The sequence below is a fragment of the Artibeus jamaicensis genome, unplaced genomic scaffold (assembly GCF_021234435.1).
Source record: "Artibeus jamaicensis isolate MK-2021 breed Jamaican fruit bat unplaced genomic scaffold, CSHL_Jam_final contig_781, whole genome shotgun sequence".
Taxonomy (NCBI): Eukaryota; Metazoa; Chordata; class Mammalia; order Chiroptera; family Phyllostomidae; genus Artibeus; species Artibeus jamaicensis.
This window is the reverse complement of record NW_026521968.1, coordinates 7,967,352-7,986,415: the sequence shown is the minus strand read 5'-3', so window position 1 is coordinate 7,986,415 and position 19,064 is coordinate 7,967,352. Positions and strand designations below refer to the sequence as shown.

General features: G+C 53.8%; 3 protein-coding genes across 5 annotated transcripts; all 3 read left to right on the top strand.

Moving 5' to 3' along the window:
* The first annotated feature begins 860 nt into the window (after positions 1-860).
* On the top strand, positions 861-11,711 carry ACAP1 (ArfGAP with coiled-coil, ankyrin repeat and PH domains 1). Its single transcript, XM_037129214.2, has 22 exons — positions 861-1,170; positions 1,704-1,761; positions 4,455-4,574; positions 4,798-4,851; positions 4,937-4,995; positions 5,237-5,420; positions 5,550-5,594; positions 5,709-5,804; positions 5,915-5,989; positions 6,082-6,191; positions 7,185-7,236; positions 7,332-7,432; positions 7,760-7,883; positions 7,982-8,193; positions 8,829-8,898; positions 9,022-9,116; positions 9,215-9,384; positions 9,952-10,124; positions 10,541-10,650; positions 10,745-10,855; positions 11,185-11,234; positions 11,524-11,711. Exons 1-22 carry the CDS (start codon positions 1,118-1,120, stop codon positions 11,622-11,624), a joined length of 2,223 nt encoding a protein of 740 aa, XP_036985109.2. The 5' UTR covers positions 861-1,117; the 3' UTR covers positions 11,625-11,711.
* Positions 11,712-11,794: 83 nt separating this feature from the next.
* KCTD11 (potassium channel tetramerization domain containing 11) lies at positions 11,795-15,146 on the top strand. Its single transcript, XM_037129215.2, has one exon. It carries the CDS (start codon positions 13,134-13,136, stop codon positions 13,830-13,832), a length of 699 nt encoding a protein of 232 aa, XP_036985110.1. The 5' UTR covers positions 11,795-13,133; the 3' UTR covers positions 13,833-15,146.
* Positions 15,147-15,418: 272 nt separating this feature from the next.
* Positions 15,419-18,674, top strand: TMEM95 (transmembrane protein 95). Of its 3 annotated transcripts, XM_037129243.2 has the most exons (8): positions 15,419-15,587; positions 15,809-15,865; positions 16,063-16,143; positions 16,247-16,267; positions 16,413-16,493; positions 16,610-16,689; positions 16,828-16,889; positions 18,324-18,674. In XM_037129243.2, exons 1-7 carry the CDS (start codon positions 15,419-15,421, stop codon positions 16,840-16,842), a joined length of 504 nt encoding a protein of 167 aa, XP_036985138.2. In that variant the 3' UTR covers positions 16,843-16,889; positions 18,324-18,674. The 3 variants fall into 3 exon arrangements, 1 of the variants encoding a protein (XP_036985138.2); XR_005080162.2 differs by lacking the exons at positions 15,419-15,587; positions 15,809-15,865; positions 16,413-16,493; positions 16,610-16,689; positions 16,828-16,889 and having other exon boundaries at positions 16,036-16,143; XR_005080161.2 differs by lacking the exons at positions 15,419-15,587; positions 15,809-15,865; positions 16,247-16,267; ... (1 more) ...; positions 16,610-16,689; positions 16,828-16,889 and having other exon boundaries at positions 16,036-16,143.
* Positions 18,675-19,064: the final 390 nt, after the last annotated feature.

Here is a 19,064-nt window from a genome sequence, read left to right as displayed (position 1 = left end):
CCAAGCAGTGTTTGCCTGGTGTCAATGTCTGGTATCCAAGGGGCTGAACTGCTAAAGTCCAGAAAGCTCAGAGAGGGAACCTAGAAGCAACCCAAACTCCCTAAATCAAAATGAGTGCAGTTATGAGCCTGGGCAGGGGGTAAGGGATTGCTACACTAGCCACAGAGGGAAAGGGAGCATGGGCAGGTTCTAGGGAGGCTGGGGGTTGCATGAGCCAGATCTCATGCCTACTGTAAGAAAACCACTCACCCAACCCCTTCTCTCCAGATGAATCCCTGCGGCTTTGATGGACTCAGGAGGAAGAAGCCAAACAACAGAAAATGTAGCCAGCTAGAAATGGGGTGGGGGCCAACCTTCCTCTGCCTTCAGCACCCTAGGGGTAGAAAATAAAGAGAAGAAGAGCAGGAATCTGGGTGCTGTGAATTGGGGGCCCAAGCGGGACCTGCTCAGTCACTGAAGAGAGGGGAGGGAGGAGAGAAGGGAAGTTCACACACAGGAAACCACGAGCAGCCAGAGCAGAGAAGAAAGCTCAGAGTAGTCTGGGCGTTTGGGGTCTGAAAAGGCCCACCTGCAGCAGGGTAACAATGCTTAACATGATTCAGTCAACCATAAATTCACTAATATTTTACTGTAACTCTTACAACCCTGGAGGCAGGGCTTGTCATCCCCACCTGGAAGATGGGGAAACAGGAATCAGAGAGCTTCCCCAGGGTCATCCAGTCTCTAACTGACAGAGTCCGGATTTGAACTCATATCTGCCAAGCTCCCAAAACTCTACCACTAAAGGAGAAAGAAGCAGAAAGAGACTGGCTGCCAGTAGGAAGATGCCAGTGGAGAGCCTCAGCGGGCGTGGCTGCGGCTTCTCTGATCTCAGGCCCCTCTCCTCTGCCCAGGCCCCGCCTCTGCCCCTCCCAGCACTGCCTGGAAGAGTGGGGTGAGAGCTTCTCCTAGGACACCCCTTCCCTTTGGGGTAAAGAATTGTGACTGCCTCAGGCTCTACCGAGGAGAGAACCTTTTCTCCTTCCTCATCAACGCCCCTCCGGGGGCAGAGAGTGCCTCCACCTGCATCCCCACCTGTCCGGCCCTGGGGACCACTGACTGAAGTGATCAAGCTGAGATGACAGTCAAGCTGGATTTTGAAGAGTGTCTTAAGGACTCACCCCGCTTCCGGTAAGTGTGTGCAGGTCTGGGGGGCAGAGAAGAAGTGGTCTGACACCCCCCAACACACACACACACACACACACACACACACACACACCAGAGTCCCTTCCCCAAGCCAGATGTCCTAGCAGGGAGTAGGTCTCAAGCGGTCAAGATCAACTTGTGGGCCAGAGCAGTACCTCTGCTATCAAACCCAGAGGGGGCTTCTAATCTCTCACTCCCAGAGCTGGCATTCCATTTTTCCTCTCACTGGGACCCATGCCCTTCCCCCAGCACCTGCTCTGGGCGGTTAGCAACTTCCTGCCCTCACCACATCCACCCTTCTTCTGCCCTTCCTGCTCTGGTCTGGCCTGGGCCATAGTAGCTCCCACACTGTGGAGTGAGCGAGCAGAAGAGGACTGGTGGGTGGGCCTTTTTAACCCACCAGCTTTTTCTGTCCATGCCCTCTACCCACTAACCCAACCCCTGACGTGACCCTGCCAAGGTGAACAGACCAGATGGATCCAAACTCTGTTGCCTTGACACCATCCTTCCTTTCCCAGAGCCTCTGTTGAGCTGGTGGAAGCCGAAGTGTCAGAGTTGGAGACCCGTCTGGAAAAGGTGACTCAGAATTGGATTAAAGTGAGAAGGGCAGAGCCAGGAAGAAAGTTAGAGACAGAGAATGAATCCCAGGGATTAATGAATGCTAATCATGTAGGGTAGATATTTGGGGGCTACAGAGAAGCAAAAAGGGGTTCTGTACCCTCAAGGAACTCGGGATCTTGGAAAACAAGTCTCGTTTGTGGACTTACCCAGTCAGATCTTGAGCCCTTCATTATGTCAACCCTGGGCTATTGGGTAGAGCAAGATTATTTCTGCCTAGGGAGCCCACAGACTGACTGTGGAGGAGGACAGACCAGTAAGACACCTAGACACAAGGCAATGAGATCTTCCCCAGCCACTCCGTGTGAAACAGTACATGCCTGTGTGGGTACACACACTCCCACCCTCTCACTGGCTCTATTTTTCTCTACAGTGTTCATCTCAACCTGATATTGCACATTTACTTGCTGTATTAGTTTTCTGTTGCTCTGTAATGATTACTATAAATGTAATAACTTCACACACATTTTTTTATCACAGTTTCAGTGGGGCAGGAGTTGGAGACAGCTTAACTGCTCCTCTGTTCAGGGTCTCACAGGCTGCAATCAAGATGTTAGTTGGGGCTGCAGTCTCACCTGAGGCTCAGGGTTTTCAGAACTGAGGCCCTCAATTCCCAGAGGCCACCAGGTCCCCTGCCACGTGGCCCTGTCCATAGGCAGTTTACTTCATAGCACCTTGCTCCTTCAAGGCCAGCAGGAGAGTCTCCCTCATGTGTGCTGGCAAGATGGTGTCAGTACACTGGAGCATGATCGCAGGAGCGAGTCATCATCTTCGCCATGTGTTGTGACCTAGTCACAGGAACGCCATCCAGTCTCCTTGACCACATTCTACGGCTTAGAAGCAGGTCACAGGTCTCACTCACACTCAAGGGGTAGGAATTACACAAGGGCAGGAATCATCAGGGGTCACCTAAGCATGTGTCTGTCGTGCTGTTTTGTTCATTTTTTTCTCGTGTACTTTTTCTCACTACAGTATAATTGTCATGAGGGACTTCTATGTTTCATTCTTGCTCTCCCATGGCCGGAAAGTTAGAGGATGACCAACTGATATGTACATATATTTTTTAAATTTTTTATTTATTGATTTTAGAAGAAAGAGGAAAGACAGAGAAACATCGATTTGTTGTTCCACGTATTTATGCAGTCATTGCTTGATACCTTCTCATGCCCTGACTGGGGATCGAACCCATAACCTTGGTATCATGGGATGACACTCTAACCTACTGAGCCATCCAGCCAGGATCTACATATATTTTTTAAATTAAATTTTTTAACTTGGAGTTAATTATAGACTCACGGGAAGTTACAAACACAGCATAGGGCGGCCCCATGTGCCCATCACCCAGCCGCCCCCAGTGGCAGCAGCGTCGTACATAACTATGGTACATACTGCCAAGACCCAAAAATTGGTGTTGGCGTGATGCAATGAACTGCCCACAGACTTTTACATGGATTTTACCTGTTTTGCATATATTCTTTAAAAAATTTTTGTGTATAATTTGTGTGTGTGTATACAATGACACTTTGTCATGTATATAGATTTTTATAACCAGCATCTCTCAGAATACAAAACTCCTCTCACCACAGAGAACTCTTCTGTACTATCCGTCTCCATGATGCCCTCCCCGCCCCCTTCTAACCCATGAGGACCACTCATCTGTTCGCCACCTCTCAACTTCTGTCAGTTCTAGAATGTTATATAGATAGGATCACACAGTATGTGACCTTTCAAGATTGGCTTTTTGCTCCCACTCAGAATAGCATCCTTGAAGTTATTCAAATTGTGTGTATTAATAGTATCAGTAACTCATTATCAATAGTTCATGTATGAGTAGTTCATTGCTTTGCATTGCTGTGAACCGTTCCATTGTGTGGATACAACATTCGTCGTTAGTTCAGTCCTATGAAAGTTTCTTACTCAGATAAAGGGGCAGAGGGAAGTGGATAAGGAAAAACTAGACACAGTTCCCCAACACCACACGATGGAGTTGTGAGCATCTGGGTCCTTGTGCCTTGTCACAGACACCCCACAGGGACATCTGAGAAGGTTTGATTGTGACCAGTTTTCTGACCATTACTGACCTGCTAGCTTCCTCCAGCTCCATTTCCCTGAAGCCTTCACTAGCTCTGAAAAGTGGTTTTCAGTTCAACAAAAGTTCATGGGGCCAAGCTGACAGGCTCCACAGTTACTTGCTCCATCCCAGGTACACTGACGCAGGCAGGGCCACGTGGTGTCACCTCAGGGGCAATGAAGTTCCTGCAGGTAACAAGGGCCAGGGGTCAGGAGAATTTACTTTGGCTTCTGGCTCAGCCACCTGGCTCTCCCAGGGAAACCCTCCTTGGGCTAGTCACCTGCCCCTTGTTTATCAAGCCCCCTTGTTTGTCAATTGGGACCAGACAGAATGGGCCTTAGGAGCCCCCTAGCATGCCATCACTACCCTGAGCCTGTGGCCTACTACTGATCAAGTTTATGAGGGAACGTTCAGTGAATGCAGAGTGGGACAAGCCCAGATGGCAAATACTGTAGGGTTTACACCAACTAAGTAGAGGGGACAGCCCAAAGGAAGGGGACAGGAAATGGGACAGGTGTGGGGGTTGCCACCAACTATGTTGGCACATGGCATGACTCTGTATTGCACTGTTGCTTCCTAGCTCCTCAAGCTGGGTAATGGCCTCCTGGAAAGTGGGCGTCATTACCTTACTGCCGGCCGCGCCTTCGTTGTTGGCATTTGTGATCTGGCCCGCCTGGGTCCACCAGAGCCCATGATGGCGGTATGTGTAGGGCCCAGGTCCGATTCATGGTGGAATGGGGACTGAGATGAGGAGAGATCCTGTGAAGGCCAGGGGAGGGTTGATCTGGGGTATGCAGGTCCCAGGCCAGAGCAGGGCTGGTGCTGCCATCCAAGATAGCCATAGCAGGCTGGGTCTAAAGACAGGAGGGCCGCACCTGTCCCCACACCTGATACTCTCTCTCTCTTTGCCTCTTCTTGCCCAGGAATGTTTGGACAAATTCACTCAGAGCCTGAGCCACAAGCTGGACAGCCACTCGGTGAGAGGGGCTAGGTAGGACAGGTCGGGGGAGTGAGGTTGGCTGTGGTCCTGACTCCAACCTTCCAATTTCTGCTTCTCCTCAGGAGCTTCTAGATGCCACCCAGCATATGCTGCAGCAGCAAATCCAAACCCTGGTCAAGGAGTGAGTGTTGGGAGGGAAACTAGTCCTCCAGCCCTTTCTGTTACCACAGGGGCCTTCCTGAATGAAGCTGTGAGACTAGGGGTTTCTGGTGGCCTGAATGCTATCCCCCATCCCAAGACCTCCCTTGGAGTTCTGACTATGCAGAGACTAACTCAAAGGCTGTGAGCGGGTCGGCTCCCAGGACTTCTCTGCTAGGGGCAGGTGGGTGTATCTGTGATTCTGGTTATCCCCCAACCCCCAGAGGTCTCCGGGGTTTCCGAGAGGCTCGTCGGGATTTCTGGCGAGGTGCTGAGAGCCTGGAGGCTGCTCTTACCCACAATGCAGAGGTCCCCCGGCGCCGGGTCCAGGAGGCAGAAGAAGCAGTAGCTGCTCTGAAGACAGCTCGAGCCGGGTACCGGGGACGGGCACTGGATTATGCCCTGCAGGTGCCTGCCCTCACCAGTCCTCTTGGAATACCAGGGCCTCAGTCACCTCAAGGCTAGAGAGTCCCTGGTGTGCCTTGGGAGGGGGCACTGTGTTTTCAAGACTGACCAGAGGTATTTTTGGGCCCTCAGATCAATGTGATTGAGGACAAGAGGAAGTTTGATATCATGGAATTTGTGAGTCGCAGTGGCGGTACAGGTGGGGGGAGAGCCTACTGATGGAGAACAGGAGGGAAAAGGGAAATATTGAGTGTCCTCCCTAGCTTTGTTCCCTGCCCACCTTAACCCCAGGTGCTACGTTTGGTGGAGGCCCAGGCTACACACTTTCAGCAGGGCCATGAGGAGCTGAGCCAGCTGGCCCAGTATCGCAAGGAGCTGGGCGCCCAGGTAGGGCCCCATCAAACAGGCAGGTGGTAGAGGGTAGTGGGCTCTGAAGTGACTTTCCTGGCCTAGTTCAGGGAGACTTGGGCCATCTGAGATGCCCCTCCTATGCCCAGTTGCACCAGCTGGTCTTGAATTCAGCCAGAGAGAAGAGGGACATGGAGCAAAGACATGTACTGCTGAAACAGAAGGTGAGGGCAGGGGCTGCTGGAGGGAGACAGCGGGGTGGGGGAGGCATGCTTTCTGCACACAGAGTTGCCCTTTGACCCTTCTGTGCCCTCAGGAACTAGGTGGAGAGGAGCCAGAGCCAAGTCTAAAGGAGGGGCCTGGTGGCCTAGTCATGGAGGGCCATCTCTTCAAACGGGCCAGCAATGCATTTAAAACCTGGAGCAGGTGAGGAGAGGATACCCCAATCAGCCAAACCCATCCAATGAACTGTTCTTGAGTAGTTATGGTATGCTAAGCACAATAAGGAAAAAGACAAAACCTCTGACTTCAAGAAAGCTTACATTCCATCAGCAAAGAGAGATAATAGTATAATAATTAAGTAAATGTGCTAGTATACATTATGTTGGAAGGTATGGGTGCCAGAGGAATGAAATAATAAAGTAAGGGATGTGGATTGCTGAGGAGGGATTGCAGTTTTAAGTGGAGTGGTCAGGGTAGGCATCATGAAAAGGCGACTTCTGCGTGAATACTTAAGAGGACTTCTGGGAGAAGAATGTTGTAAGCAAAAGAGGAGCCAGCTTGGCCAAGGCCCTGAGCAACCTGAACTCTTAGAAGGAACAGAGAGGAAGGTATGGGTGTGGACAGAGGAAGGGAGGAGGAAGTGGTAGGAGATGAAGTTGGAACCAATAAGGGTGTGAATTATCATAGGGCCTTGTCAGCTTCTGGAGGGATGGGCTCCACCCCGAGGATAATGAGGAGCCATCGCAAGGTGGAAAACGGGATGGCGATCTGCTCAGACTCGACTCCTTCCCCTTCTGGGGCCGCTGCCGGCCCATGTGGGACATTTGTGCACCTTAGATCACATATGGGCTCTTTCCCCAATACACTGAACCCCTTCCCCAAGATACTGCCATTTGCAAAAAAAAAAAAATTATAGCACTGGATTTATTTTATTAGGAAAAGCATTTTACTGTCATCTGCTAGAAAGTTGTCTTCATAGATATATCAAATCTGGGTTGTCCAAGATGTGAACAGTAGTACCTTTGAGACAGTCTGCACAACTGTCCGCCCTCCTCTGGAACATCTCATGGGACATCAGCCCAGGTCTCTCCTCTCTGCAAGATCCTTATGGGGCAAAGGACGAAGACCCTCTGCTGTCCCTGTCCCAGCCCTATCCTGACACTGCCCGTGTCCAAACTCTACTTCTACCCCCTCTAGACGCTGGTTTACTATTCAGAGCAACCAACTGGTTTATCAGAAGAAGTACAAGGTGGGTAGTTAGGTGCTGGAGGCCCAGGCCCAGGTGCACTCAGCCCTTGCCGTTCCTGGCTGGACATCTGCCTCCATGTCACCTCCCCCTGTCAGGACCCTGTGACCGTGGTGGTGGACGACCTGCGTCTCTGCACAGTGAAACTCTGCCCTGACTCAGAAAGGCGGTTCTGCTTTGAGGTGGTATCCCCCAGCAAGTGAGTGCAGTCCCCGGGGTGATGCTCTGCTCTAAATCTTTACCAGCTGGGAAGGTAGAGCCAGTCACAAAGGCATCCCTGGAGCAGGGGTCTGGAGGCCCGACCTGCAGCCCCAGGCATTAACCCTTTGGTGGCTGGATCCTGGGGCAGCAGGGGCTGGGGGAGGGTATAGGGTGATGGGAGTATTTAGAAGGTACCTATTGGTGCAGAAATATTTCAGTATGACTGGTACCAGTTGGATACTAGCTGAACGTCAGCCTGCCTATCCTGCCACAGGCTCCCCAGGCCTCAGACCCCTCCATGCTCTTCGTCCCCTTTCCTGCCCAGGTCCTGCCTCCTTCAGGCTGACTCGGAGCGCCTCCTGCATCTGTGGATCAGTGCTGTGCAGAGCAGCATTGTCACTGCCTTCAGCCAGCCTCTCCTTGATGACAGCCCCCGGGGTCCAGGCCAGGTACCTTAACATGGCGGTTCAGGGCCAGACTTCCCAGGGGAGAGGATAGCCCTTCCCCTGGGCCCCACAGCCACTCTTTCTTCTCCTGTCTGCTCCAGGGCTCAGGACACCCGGTCATCGGCTCTGCTGCCACCCTGGGCTCTGGTGGGATGACAAGGGGAAGGGAGCCTGGTGGAACGGGGCACGTGGCAGCTCAGGTGCAGAGTGTGGATGGCAATGCCCAGTGTTGCGACTGCCGGGAACCAGCCCCTGAGTGGGCCAGCATCAACCTTGGTGTCACCCTCTGCATTCAGTGCTCTGGCATCCACAGGTCACTCCCCAAGGCCCCAAGCATGGGCCCCATTCCTTCTGGCTGCAGTGGTAGGGAGAACCAAGATACAGCCCATCTCCCAGGCTCCTCCTTTCTCACTTTACCCCGGCTTCCTCTCTCAGATTCTGGCTGTCACTGGGCACAGGTGGAGGTGGGCCCAGCCTCTCAGTGTCCTGGTCTAGATAGGGTGGGAGGATACCCAGAGTAATTTATTGGCTTAATTGGAGGAGGTATGGGGTCAAGGCTGCGGAGGATGGGTGAGCCAATGAAGAGCAGAGAGGAGAGATTGTAAGGCAAGCCTGTACGGCCCTCACCCTGAATCAGTCTGGTAGGAGGGAAGGGGAATGATGGGAAAGACTTGTCTAGGCCAAAGTGCCAAGAAAGAAGGAAGGTGAGTGGAGGGAATGAGGCCCTTAAAATGATATGTAGGAGAAGAAGGGAGAGAGGATAGTGAATAGACAGGATCCTGCCAGATGCAGATCAAGGCTACGTGGCCTCGGCTGCCCTGCTGCCTCCTGGCCCGGTGCCTCTGTGCAGCCTCCATGCAGGGTCTTGTCTCCAAGTCTTTTCAGGCACAGTGGCAGCTCCCCAGCTGCTGCCTCACACAGGGCCTGACTTCCACTCTGGTCCTCCAGGAGCCTTGGAGTTCATTTCTCCAAAGTCCGGTCTCTGACACTTGACTCGTGGGAGCCAGAACTAGTGAAGGTGACTTGGGATGTTATGAAAAGTTGGGGGAAGGGTGGGGTGAGGACAGAGCTGCAGAGCCCTAAATGCTCAGGTGCCACCCCCGCCCTACCTGACTGTCTGCCTCTGCCTTGGTGCCCGAAGCTTATGTGCGAGCTGGGAAACGTAGTCATCAACCAGATCTATGAGGCTCGTGTGGAGGCCATGGCTGTTAAGAAACCAGGGCCCAGCTGCTCCCGGTGAGGCTGGGGGGAGGGGCTGGGGCTGCCCCTTGTGCAGGAGGGAAGGGGGCCTGGAATGGGAGAAGGGAAGACTGTCCCCTTCTTCTCCCCTCCAGGCAGGAGAAGGAGGCCTGGATTCATGCCAAATACGTGGAGAAGAAGTTCCTGACCAAGCTTCCTGAGATTCGAGGGCGAAGAGGTGGCCGAGGGCCCCCAAGGGGGCAGCCTCCTGTGCCCCCAAAGCCTTCCATTAAGCCCCGGCCAGGGAGCTTCAGAACCAAGCAAGGTATAGGGTTGGTTGGGCATTCACTGTGCACCTACTGTCTGCTCAGCACTATGCCAAACCTGGTGGGGTGGTTCAGAGCGTAAAGCCCAGGCCCTCCCTTTGACAATGTTGGAGGAGCCAGGCCACCAGCACTGGTTTTGTAAGGTGAGAGTTCTGGGGGTAAGAGTGAAGAATGGGAAGGATCATGGAGCTGGGGGTAGGCAGGGAGGCTGTGTAAGGGTGTCATCTGCATGAGAAAAGTCAGAAGTGAGAATGGGCTAGGGTCTCCATAGGCCTGTGAAGGCCATGTGCTTGGCTAGAGCAGAGGGAGCCGAGAGAGCTGAGGTGAACCTTCAGTGAGTCGAGCCACCCACAACATCCCAGCCAGTCAGGGTGGTTGAATAAGAAGAGGTGAACTGATGCTCTCTAGGTGCCCGGCACCATACTCACACATACCTCCACTTCCGACAACAGTCCCCAGAATCTCGAAGGCCTCCCTACAATTGAGAAGAGACCTACCCCATTACTGTATCAGGGGCCTTTACTGAAGGTTTTCTTCCCAGACTCAAAGGTGATTCTCCCTAACAGACCCACCCTCTGATGACCTGGTTAGCCTGCACCCTGGGGCTCTGCTCTTTCGAGCTGCTGGGCATCCTCCATCTCTCCCCACCATGGCTGATGCCCTCGCCCACGGAGCTGATGTCAACTGGGTTAACACGGGTCGGAAGAATGCCACACCACTGATCCAGGCCACAGCTGCTGTGAGGGTCTTGCCAACCTCCTCACACCACCCTAAGACTCCTCTTCTCCCCTACTTCTGACTTTCTTACCCCTCCCCCCACCCTGTAGGGAGTGATAACCAATAGAGACTGCTAAGAATGTGTGATTCGGAGGCAGACAACCTGGGTATAAATCTAGGTTCTCACCACTTATAGTTATGAACCTCTCTCTGCCTCAGTTTCCTCATCTGTAAAATAGGGATCCCATACCTCATTAGGTTGTACTGTGGATGTAATGTATGGATACATGTAAAGAGCTAGAGCAGAGCCTGACACCCAGCTGTGTCCCTAAACTCCTAATCCCACACCCACCCTCTGAACTGACCCCATTCTAAAAATCTATAAATCTGCCTCTAAAGATGCCACTCTCTCTCCCTATTCTCCACTTCTCTATGTAGAATTCTCTTCTGGCCTGTGAATTTCTCCTCCAGAACGGGGCGAATGTGAACCAAGCAGACAGCCATGGCCGGGGCCCGCTCCACCACGCAACCATCCTTGGCCACACTGGGTAGCTCCCATCTCTGGGTGGCAGTGATGATGGCCTTGGGGAGGAAGGTTCCAGACGGGGTGAGCTGCTGACTGAATCTGGCTGTCCTCTCTAGACTGGCCTGCCTGTTCTTGAAACGGGGAGCTGACCTGGGAGCGCAGGACTCTGAAGGCAGAGACCCTCTGACCATTGCCATGGAAACAGCCAATGCTGACATCGTTACCCTGTAAGGATGCCGAGGGGCGGGGCTAGTGTTTGCACCTTTCAAATGGGTGTGGCTAATGCCAAGAACCCAACTAGTCAAGGAAAGCCTGGGTAAGGGAGGGGTCAGCTCTTGGACCAGGCAATCAACATGATGCTCCAAGTGCTAACAGGTGTGGAGTAGGGACGGGGTGGGCAGGGTCCAAGGATGGTGAGCTCACCCTGAGAGTCACCATGCATCAACTTTATTAGGTGAACAGATGAATAAGCAACCCAGCTCAAAGGACAGGAAGTTAGGGTGGGGGGTTGGTGTGCTTTAGATTGTCATTCATTTTTTAACTCCCTCCCCTTTAGGCTCCGATTGGCAAAGATGAGAGAGGTCGAGGCTGCCCAGGGCCAGGCAGGTAAAGTACCTCTCTACCCCACCCTCACCAGGCTCATCATTGTAACTCTGGGCTTCTGGCCCCTGGTGACCTGTACCCCTTATGTCCAGCTTCACTGATTAAGTCTAGTATTTATTTACTCAGTAAGTACAAATGTATTGTGCATATTCTACACACTGGAGCCTCAAAACAGAAAAGGCAAGGGCTCTGCCCTGAGAGCTCAGGCGTCTCCTTCACCCGCTGTTCCCAGCAAACTCCCCTGAACTGTCCCAACTGTCCCCCATCCGAGGCCCTTCCTCCCTTCCCTCAGGCGATGAGACATATCTCGACATCTTCCGTGACTTCTCCCTCATGGCATCCGACGATCCGGAGAAGCTGAGCCGGCGAAGTTACGACCTCCACACGCTTTGATTCCAGGCTTTTGAGGTCCTGCGCCCCCCTCCCTTCCTAACCCGCCACCAGCCTGAGGCCATTAAAGTCTTTGTGCTTTGCTCTTCCCTTCGTAGTTCACTTATTGGGCACCACCTCCGGGCCCGCAGCAGGTTGGGCACTGTAGCTCCTGGGATGCAGAATGGAAGCGAGTTTTCCAGCGGGAGTCATACTAAGGGCGACTCCCAGGGAGTGGAGTGGCCTCAGCCCTAGCACAGGGCGGCCCTGGGCGGGGCTCTTAGGGGAGCTGGCGTCCGGCCGGCCGGCCGGGCTGGAGAGACTGGCTAGGCCACCCCGACCCAGAAACCTCCCCGGAATGTGGTGGTTCAGCACCCGCCCCCTCAGAAATTCTCCACGGGAAAGAGAAGAAGGAAACTGCAGGTCCCCGAGCCCCGGAAGGCCGCGCCTCTGTCTCCTCAGAGTGGCGGGACTGGGGACTCCCGCCCCCAGGGAGCTGCAGACGTGAGGTCTGGCACACCTGAGACCGGTGAGGCCGTCGCGGCCACATCCGGAGTGACGCGGAGCGCCGCTGCCGGAGCCGCCCTCTGGCCCCCACCCCCGCTCGCGTCCCCAGCCCAGCCCGTCCTCCCAGTGTCTCCAGTTCGCCGTTCTCAGTTCCCACCTCCCCCGAACCCTGCGTGCCCGCTGGGGCGGTGGGCGGAGCCGTCTCTTAAAGGACCAGGGGCTGCAGCCCTTCGGCCACTTCTGGGGGCGGAGAGGACTTCAGCAGCTGCCGAGGCACCCCGGTAAGGCGATAAGGCGGTGGCGCCCGGGTCTGAGACTCCCGGCCGCTTCTGTCAGAGTCCTCGGACAATCGCAGCTACGACTTAGGGTGCATCCTCGCTCCCCAGCGGGTTCAGAGGCACCTCCGCCATCAGCTCCGGGGAGCCCCGCCGCCTCCATCTCTTGGAACCCGCGCCGGAGCCAGGCCAAGACCAGGCCAGCGACTGGACCCCGGAACCCTGCGTGGGCTCGTTCACAGAGACAGCGATCTGCCCGAGAACTCCGAAGCTGGACCCTTCAAAGAGTCAGCCTTGCGCTCGACCGTCACCTGCTGGTTGGATTCCGGAAAGCCACTATCTAAAGACCACAGAAAGGAATCGCAGACCACCCAGAACTGAATGCGTCTGGACCTAAACCTCTCTTCTTCATGGTCTTTTCTGTGCTCTTTCCATCCGTTCTCCAAACCTTTCGGGCGTTTCTGTGCCCGGAAGACATCCCGGACCACCAAGGTAGCTGGGGTGCGCCCCAAATCTTGCTGCCTTATACTCCAGCCAGTGCCTCCAGCTTAGAGTCTGAAACTTATGACCCAATTCTGCACACCCAGGAAGTTCTGCCTTTTCTTCTCTTTTGGTGTCCCCAGTACTCCCCAAAATTTCTCCTCCTCCTGTGCCCTCTTCACCCCCCTCCTTTGGGGGCCCCGTGACCCTGAATGTGGGGGGCACGTTATATTCCACTACTTTGGAGACCCTGACTCGCTTCCCAGACTCCATGTTGGGGGCCATGTTTAGGGCTGGCACTTCCATTCCCCCCAGCCTTAACCCCCAGGGAGGTGGCTACTACTTCATAGACCGAGATGGCAAGGCCTTCCGGCACATTCTTAATTTCCTGCGGCTGGGCCGCCTGGACCTGCCCCTAGGATATGGGGAGACAGCCCTTCTCAGGGCGGAGGCTGACTTCTACCAAATCCGGCCCCTTCTGGATGCCTTGCGGGAACTGGAAGCTTCTCAGGGTGCCCCTGCACCCACAGCTGCCCTCCTCCACGCAGATGTAGATGCTAGCCCCCGCCTGGTGCACTTCTCTGCTCGCCAGGGCCCACATCACTATGAGCTGAGCTCTGCCCAGGTGGACGTCTTCCAGGCCAACCTCTTCTGCACCGACCCAGAGTGTCTGGGTGCCTTGAGGGCCCGATTTGGTGTGGCCAGTGAGGAGAGGGCAGAGGCAGGACCACACTTTCGTCTGGAGTGGGCCCCCCGCCCCATGGAACTGCCGGAAGTGGAGTACAGGAGACTGGGGCTGCAGCCACTGTGGACTGGGGGGCCAGGAGAGCGACGGGAAGTGGTGGGCACTCCGGGCTTCCTGGAGGAGGTGCTGCGGGTGGCTCTGGAGCATGGCTTCCGGCTAGATTCTGTTTTCCCTGACCCTGAAGACCTGCTCAACTCCAGATCTCTGCGCTTTGTCCGGCACTGAGCTGAAAAATGCGAATACTGCCTTCAGTTTGACTCTAGGGGAGTGGAGGGGGAAAGAAGAGAGCAGCAAAGGGGACAAATTTTCCGCAAAGCCTCTCCCTAGCTCTGCTTTAGGGGCTGTGAGAGCCAGAGGTTCCAATGCACCTCACTGGAGCCCGGATGTGGACAGGACTCCCCATGCTCAAGCCCACCCACCGAGGGCTCACACAAGTGCTACAGAGGGTATGAACTGGTGCCAATGCCAGGAGGGATGGGGAAGTTTCCCCTGGCTTGTTCTCACCTGAAGCTGGAGACTTTGGTTGGAGCTCAGTATTCAGGGGCCTGGAAAAGTGGGGACACTTTCTCTGCCTATGCTAGGCCTAGCAAAACCCTGCAGGGACACCGGGGTCTGGAAGGAAGAGGAACTTTGCACTGCTCCTGGACTGTGACTTCTCCTTCTGGAACTGAGTGGCCTGGCCTGACCAATGAGAAGCCAGAACACTCTGGAACATGAGAAGGGAGATTCTTTGCTGTGTCCCAAGCCACTTACTAAGGGAGACAGAAAGGCTACGCCCCACTCTAGGCTGGCATAAGGGATGTAGGAGAATCCCCACTAACTATGGGGTAGAGCATTCCTCTGGAGATCCGAGTGTTGTAAAGGATCTGTTACTGATGGTGGAGCTGGCCATGGGAAGGAGGGTGGCGCCTTCTTGAGCCTTGGCCTTACTTCCTTCATGTGTACATGTGTGTCAGTGTGTGTCTGACTAATGTGCCAGCCTCTGACGTCCTGGCTCCCATCCGTGTTGCTGGCGATGGTATGTGCGCTAGCCTTTCTGTAGTTTCTGCATGTCCAGGCCTGTGTGGGGTTAAGAAACCCTTCGGGCACTGGGTGTGTCTATGGGTATGAGTAGACTGAGAATTAATAGCTTAACCACAAGCAGTGTGTGTGTTTACACACACATGTGTATTTACATTACCACATATGCAGGTAGGGCTGGTTGGGATTTGAATCACTAGGATCTTCCTGGTGAGAGAGGTAAGAGAAGTCACTGGGCTTAACAGGGCCTTGGAGGCCTTTATAGCATTATTGGTTGCTAAGGCAATCATAGGCCTGTTGCTAGGAGACTGCTGAGGAAAGACCCAAGGCTGCCCAAGGCAGAGAGGAGCTGAAGAGTTTGGGAGAGTCAGGGAGAATATGGGAAGGGATGGGATTTCTGCATCACGGAAGAGATGGAAAAATCATGAACGACTTCTCTGGGAGTCACTTATTATTTATCACTTACAAGAAGAAAAATAAAGTTGCTTTTGGAACCACAAACTTGTAAAGGCTGCTGAGGGCCATGTTGGGGGTGCTGTCCCTCTTGCTGCAGAAGTCCTGCTTTCTCTGCCCCTCTCCTATTAGAGATATCTTCTCCTGGTCCTCAATTCCTTGGACCCAGGTTTACTCCAGCCAGGAATGGAGCAGTGACACTATTTTGGAATGCTCTAGAACCTCCAGTTGTTCTGGAACACTCTACAACACTCCAGGCAAAGGGCTAGAACCAGGATCATAGAGCCTTCACAGCCCAGGTGGGGCCAGCTCCCCTCCAGCACCTCCCATTGGGCTTCATGTGGATGCTGGTACTGGGTGGGGCTTTCCTGGCAGCCGCCCAGGCCTGTGTCTTCTGCCACCTCCCAGCCCATGACTTGTCGGGCCGTCTGGCACAGCTATGTAGCCAGATGGAGGCCCAGTGGAAGGACTGTGAGGCCTCTTGGAACTTCTCAGCCTTTGCCTTAGGTAAGTCCAGACATCCAGGGACAAGCCCATCAACAGTCAACCCCATGCCCCAAGCAAAGTAACATGTGACTTCCCAGATGTGCCCCTCAGCTGTCACCTCAGTCCACAGCCCTCCCTGGACTCACTGACCTCTCCCTCTGGGAGAGCTTCTTTGGACCTTGGGAAAGTCAAGAATCTTCTGGGCTGCTGAGGAACTCTCTGGTCCTTGCCCATCTCCACAGATGAGGTGTCCATGAACAAAGTCACAGAGAAGACTCATAGAGTCCTGAGGGTCATGGGTGAGGTCATTGGGGAACCTCAGTCAAAGAGCTTGGATGGGCACCAAGGCGGGGCCGGGGAGGGAGGAGCTGGGCAGGGAAGGAAGGAGGGCCGTTGGAGACAGGAAGGCGTGCCCGGGGAGGTGCTGGGTGAAAGGGTGGCTGTCAGCTGGTACTGTTGGGTCCCTGGGCAAAATGGCTGCTCTCTGCCTCCCCAGAGATCAAAAGGTCTTTCTCCTCACTCCCTTTATATTGGCAATGGCTTCAAAAGACCAAGCTTCCTGAGTACACTAGAGAAGGTACTGATGGGGGGAGGGATCAAGGGATGCCTAGGATCTTGGGCAAAGGGCTATGTGGCTGAACTGCTCATCTAGCGCCCGCCCCCCTTGTCTTTCGTTTCAGCTCTCTGCACTCCTGCCTGTTGTGAGTAGAAAAGGGAAGGGTAGTGAGGACAAGGGGTTCAGGGTACCTGAGGAGAGCCTGGCAGTTAGCAGGAGCCAGTGGGATCCTCTGGAAGGGTGGAGCCTGGGCTTCCCCTCCCCAGCTCTGGTCCTGCTGTCTCCTGCAGGGGGCAGCACCATCCTGTACAACTGTTCCACCTGCCAGGGCTTTGAGGTGCACTGCTGGCCCCAAAAACGCTGCTTTCCAGGTCCTTACTCCCCACCCTGCCTCACCTCACCCAGATCTCTGAGCTCCTAAGTTCCCCCCCAGTGTCAAGGGTGGGGTCCTTTTTCATTGTTTCCTGGGTTCCCTGCAGGAAGTCATGATCTTTGGGAAGCCAGGATTCTGATCCTCTCTGTCTTTGGAACTGTCCTGTTCCTGGGTGTCCTGAGCCTTGTGGTGGAGTGAGTTGGGGAATACGGGCAGGAAACAAGTCTCACCGCCTCTGACCCACCCAGTACCTTCCACCACCCATCCTTTCTCTTTCCCCGTCAGTCCCCCTCCCTTCCCTTCCCGGACCTCCCACTGCCATCTTCCCTCAGGTTCCACCTCCTTGAAGCAAAAAGGGACTTATGAAGATGCTGACAGATCCCAGCCTCCAGCTGTAAGGAGGGTGTACCCACAACTTCCCCTCCCCTTGAGGGGGGTAGCTGGCCCCTTGGTTCCAGCTGCAGAGATTCAGTCTTCCAGACTCTGAAACTCAGATGTCCCTACAATCCCATTGTCAGAGGGCCTCCAGGACTGGGGCAGACACAGCTGGAAAGTTTCTCCCTGCCTGCCCTCACCCAATCAGATAGGGCAGTCACCAATGCCAGGAAAATATCGACAGAAGGAAAGAATCCCCTCCACACACTGCCACTCCCACACCCCTTGCTGCCTGTTCCCGTAAAGCGGGGGCTGTTTGCCCCAGAAGCTACTCTTGGCTCTCCTATGACTGACTGGGAATCCGGGAATGAGTGTTCCGGAGAACCCCCTCCCTCTCTGAGTGAGACCACATCAGTCAGTCAGTCCGCTGGCGTACTCTCCCTGCATTTAACATTGTGAAGCCCTGGCCTCCCACAAAGGCTTCCCTCCTGCCAGGCCCAACTAAACTTGTTGTGAAATGGCCTCCACCCCTGCCTGGGCTCTGTCTGCCACTGGGGCGGGAGGACAGGAAACTCGGTGAGCACAGTGGTTCTCCACTGGGGGGGATTTTGCACCCCATGAGACATTTGGGGACATCTGGAGACATTATTGATTGCTTTGATTCTGGGCGGACATGCTATTGGCATCTAGTGGGTAGAGAGACCAGGGATCTGCTCAACATCCTGAAATGCACAGGAGAGTCCTCCCCAGCAAGGAATTATCCATTCCAAAACGTCCATTGTATGTGGTTGAGAAAGCCTGGTGTTTCTTCCCCTGGCTGTCAGGAGTTTGGCTTTTCTTGTCTCATGAGAGATGAGACAAGAAAAGAGACGCCTGCCACCAACCACAGGGCCTAGCCCCAGAAGGGATCCTGGCCCTCACCTGACTCAGCAGTTTTCAAATTGGGTACTTAGAGGCTCCAGGCTCAAGGTTCTCAACAAGCGGTACTTTGGAGTGACCTGGGAAGCTTTACAAATTACCCATGCTTGGATCCCATCTTCAGAGATTCTGGAGTTAGTGGTCTCGTATGAGGCTTGGCTAATCTAACTTACAGCCAGGGTGGGAACCACTGGTTAGGGTGTACCCATAAAGGTCCTGGGATGGGGGAGAAATGCCTGCCTTTCAGGAGAGCCCTTCCATGTTGTTTTACATGTTTTAGTCCAAACCTGGCATTTCACACACACACACGACCCAGAGATCATACAGCAAGATTTTACAACTGACCCAAGATCATACAACAATTCATTCATCCACTCATTTGACAAGTATTTAGTGAGTGCCTACCACACGCCAGACAGCATCAGTGCCCAAGCTGGGGTGGGCAGCGGCTCCACCCAGCTGCCCAGGCAGCACGGCTCTCCTCTGGGTTGCACTGGCTGCCTTGCACTCTCTTATGCTGTACCTTTTTCCCCAGGTTCAACATATGGGACCTGTCCTTGTTTTCACACTCAGCATGCAGTGAATCGACCACTTCTGCCTATTTGTGAAGGACCTCTACTAGATCTGTCCCCTCCTCCCACCCTATGGCGCCCAGCCTGCTTTAGAACCATCTCACGTGAACTTGTCTCCCAGATATGCCATCTGACTTTGCCTGCTCCCCCCAAATTCATTGCACCCTCAGGGACCATACTGGTCTTAAAATTCCACATGCTCACAACCTCCTGTGGAGCATCAAATGATGGTTAAGAATTTGGGCTTTGGAGTGGAGCTTCAAATCCCGGCTCTGTCTCTTAGTGGATCTTGGGCAAGTTATTTAACTTCTTGATTCCTGTTTCTTCATATTTTAAATGCAGATTGTGTGTTTCAGTGATTCCATGTTTTCATTGATTCTTATTTTTCCTGTTTACATTTTAACATCTCCGAAGAGTCCATGTTAAATTGAAGACATGCCATGGCATACAACTGATGACATCTTAAATTCCTATGAAATGCAGCAGTACTCATCTTACAGGATTACTGTGAGGTCCAAATAAGTTCATATACAATAGTTGGGACTGCGCCCAACATGTAATGAGCCCTCATTAATCATTAGCCATTATAATCTCTTAGTTAAAATCTTCCCTAGCCCCGGCCAGGTAGCTTAGATGGTTGGAGTTTCATCCCATACACCAAAAGGTTGTGCGTTTGATTCCCAGTCAGGGCACATACGTGGGGT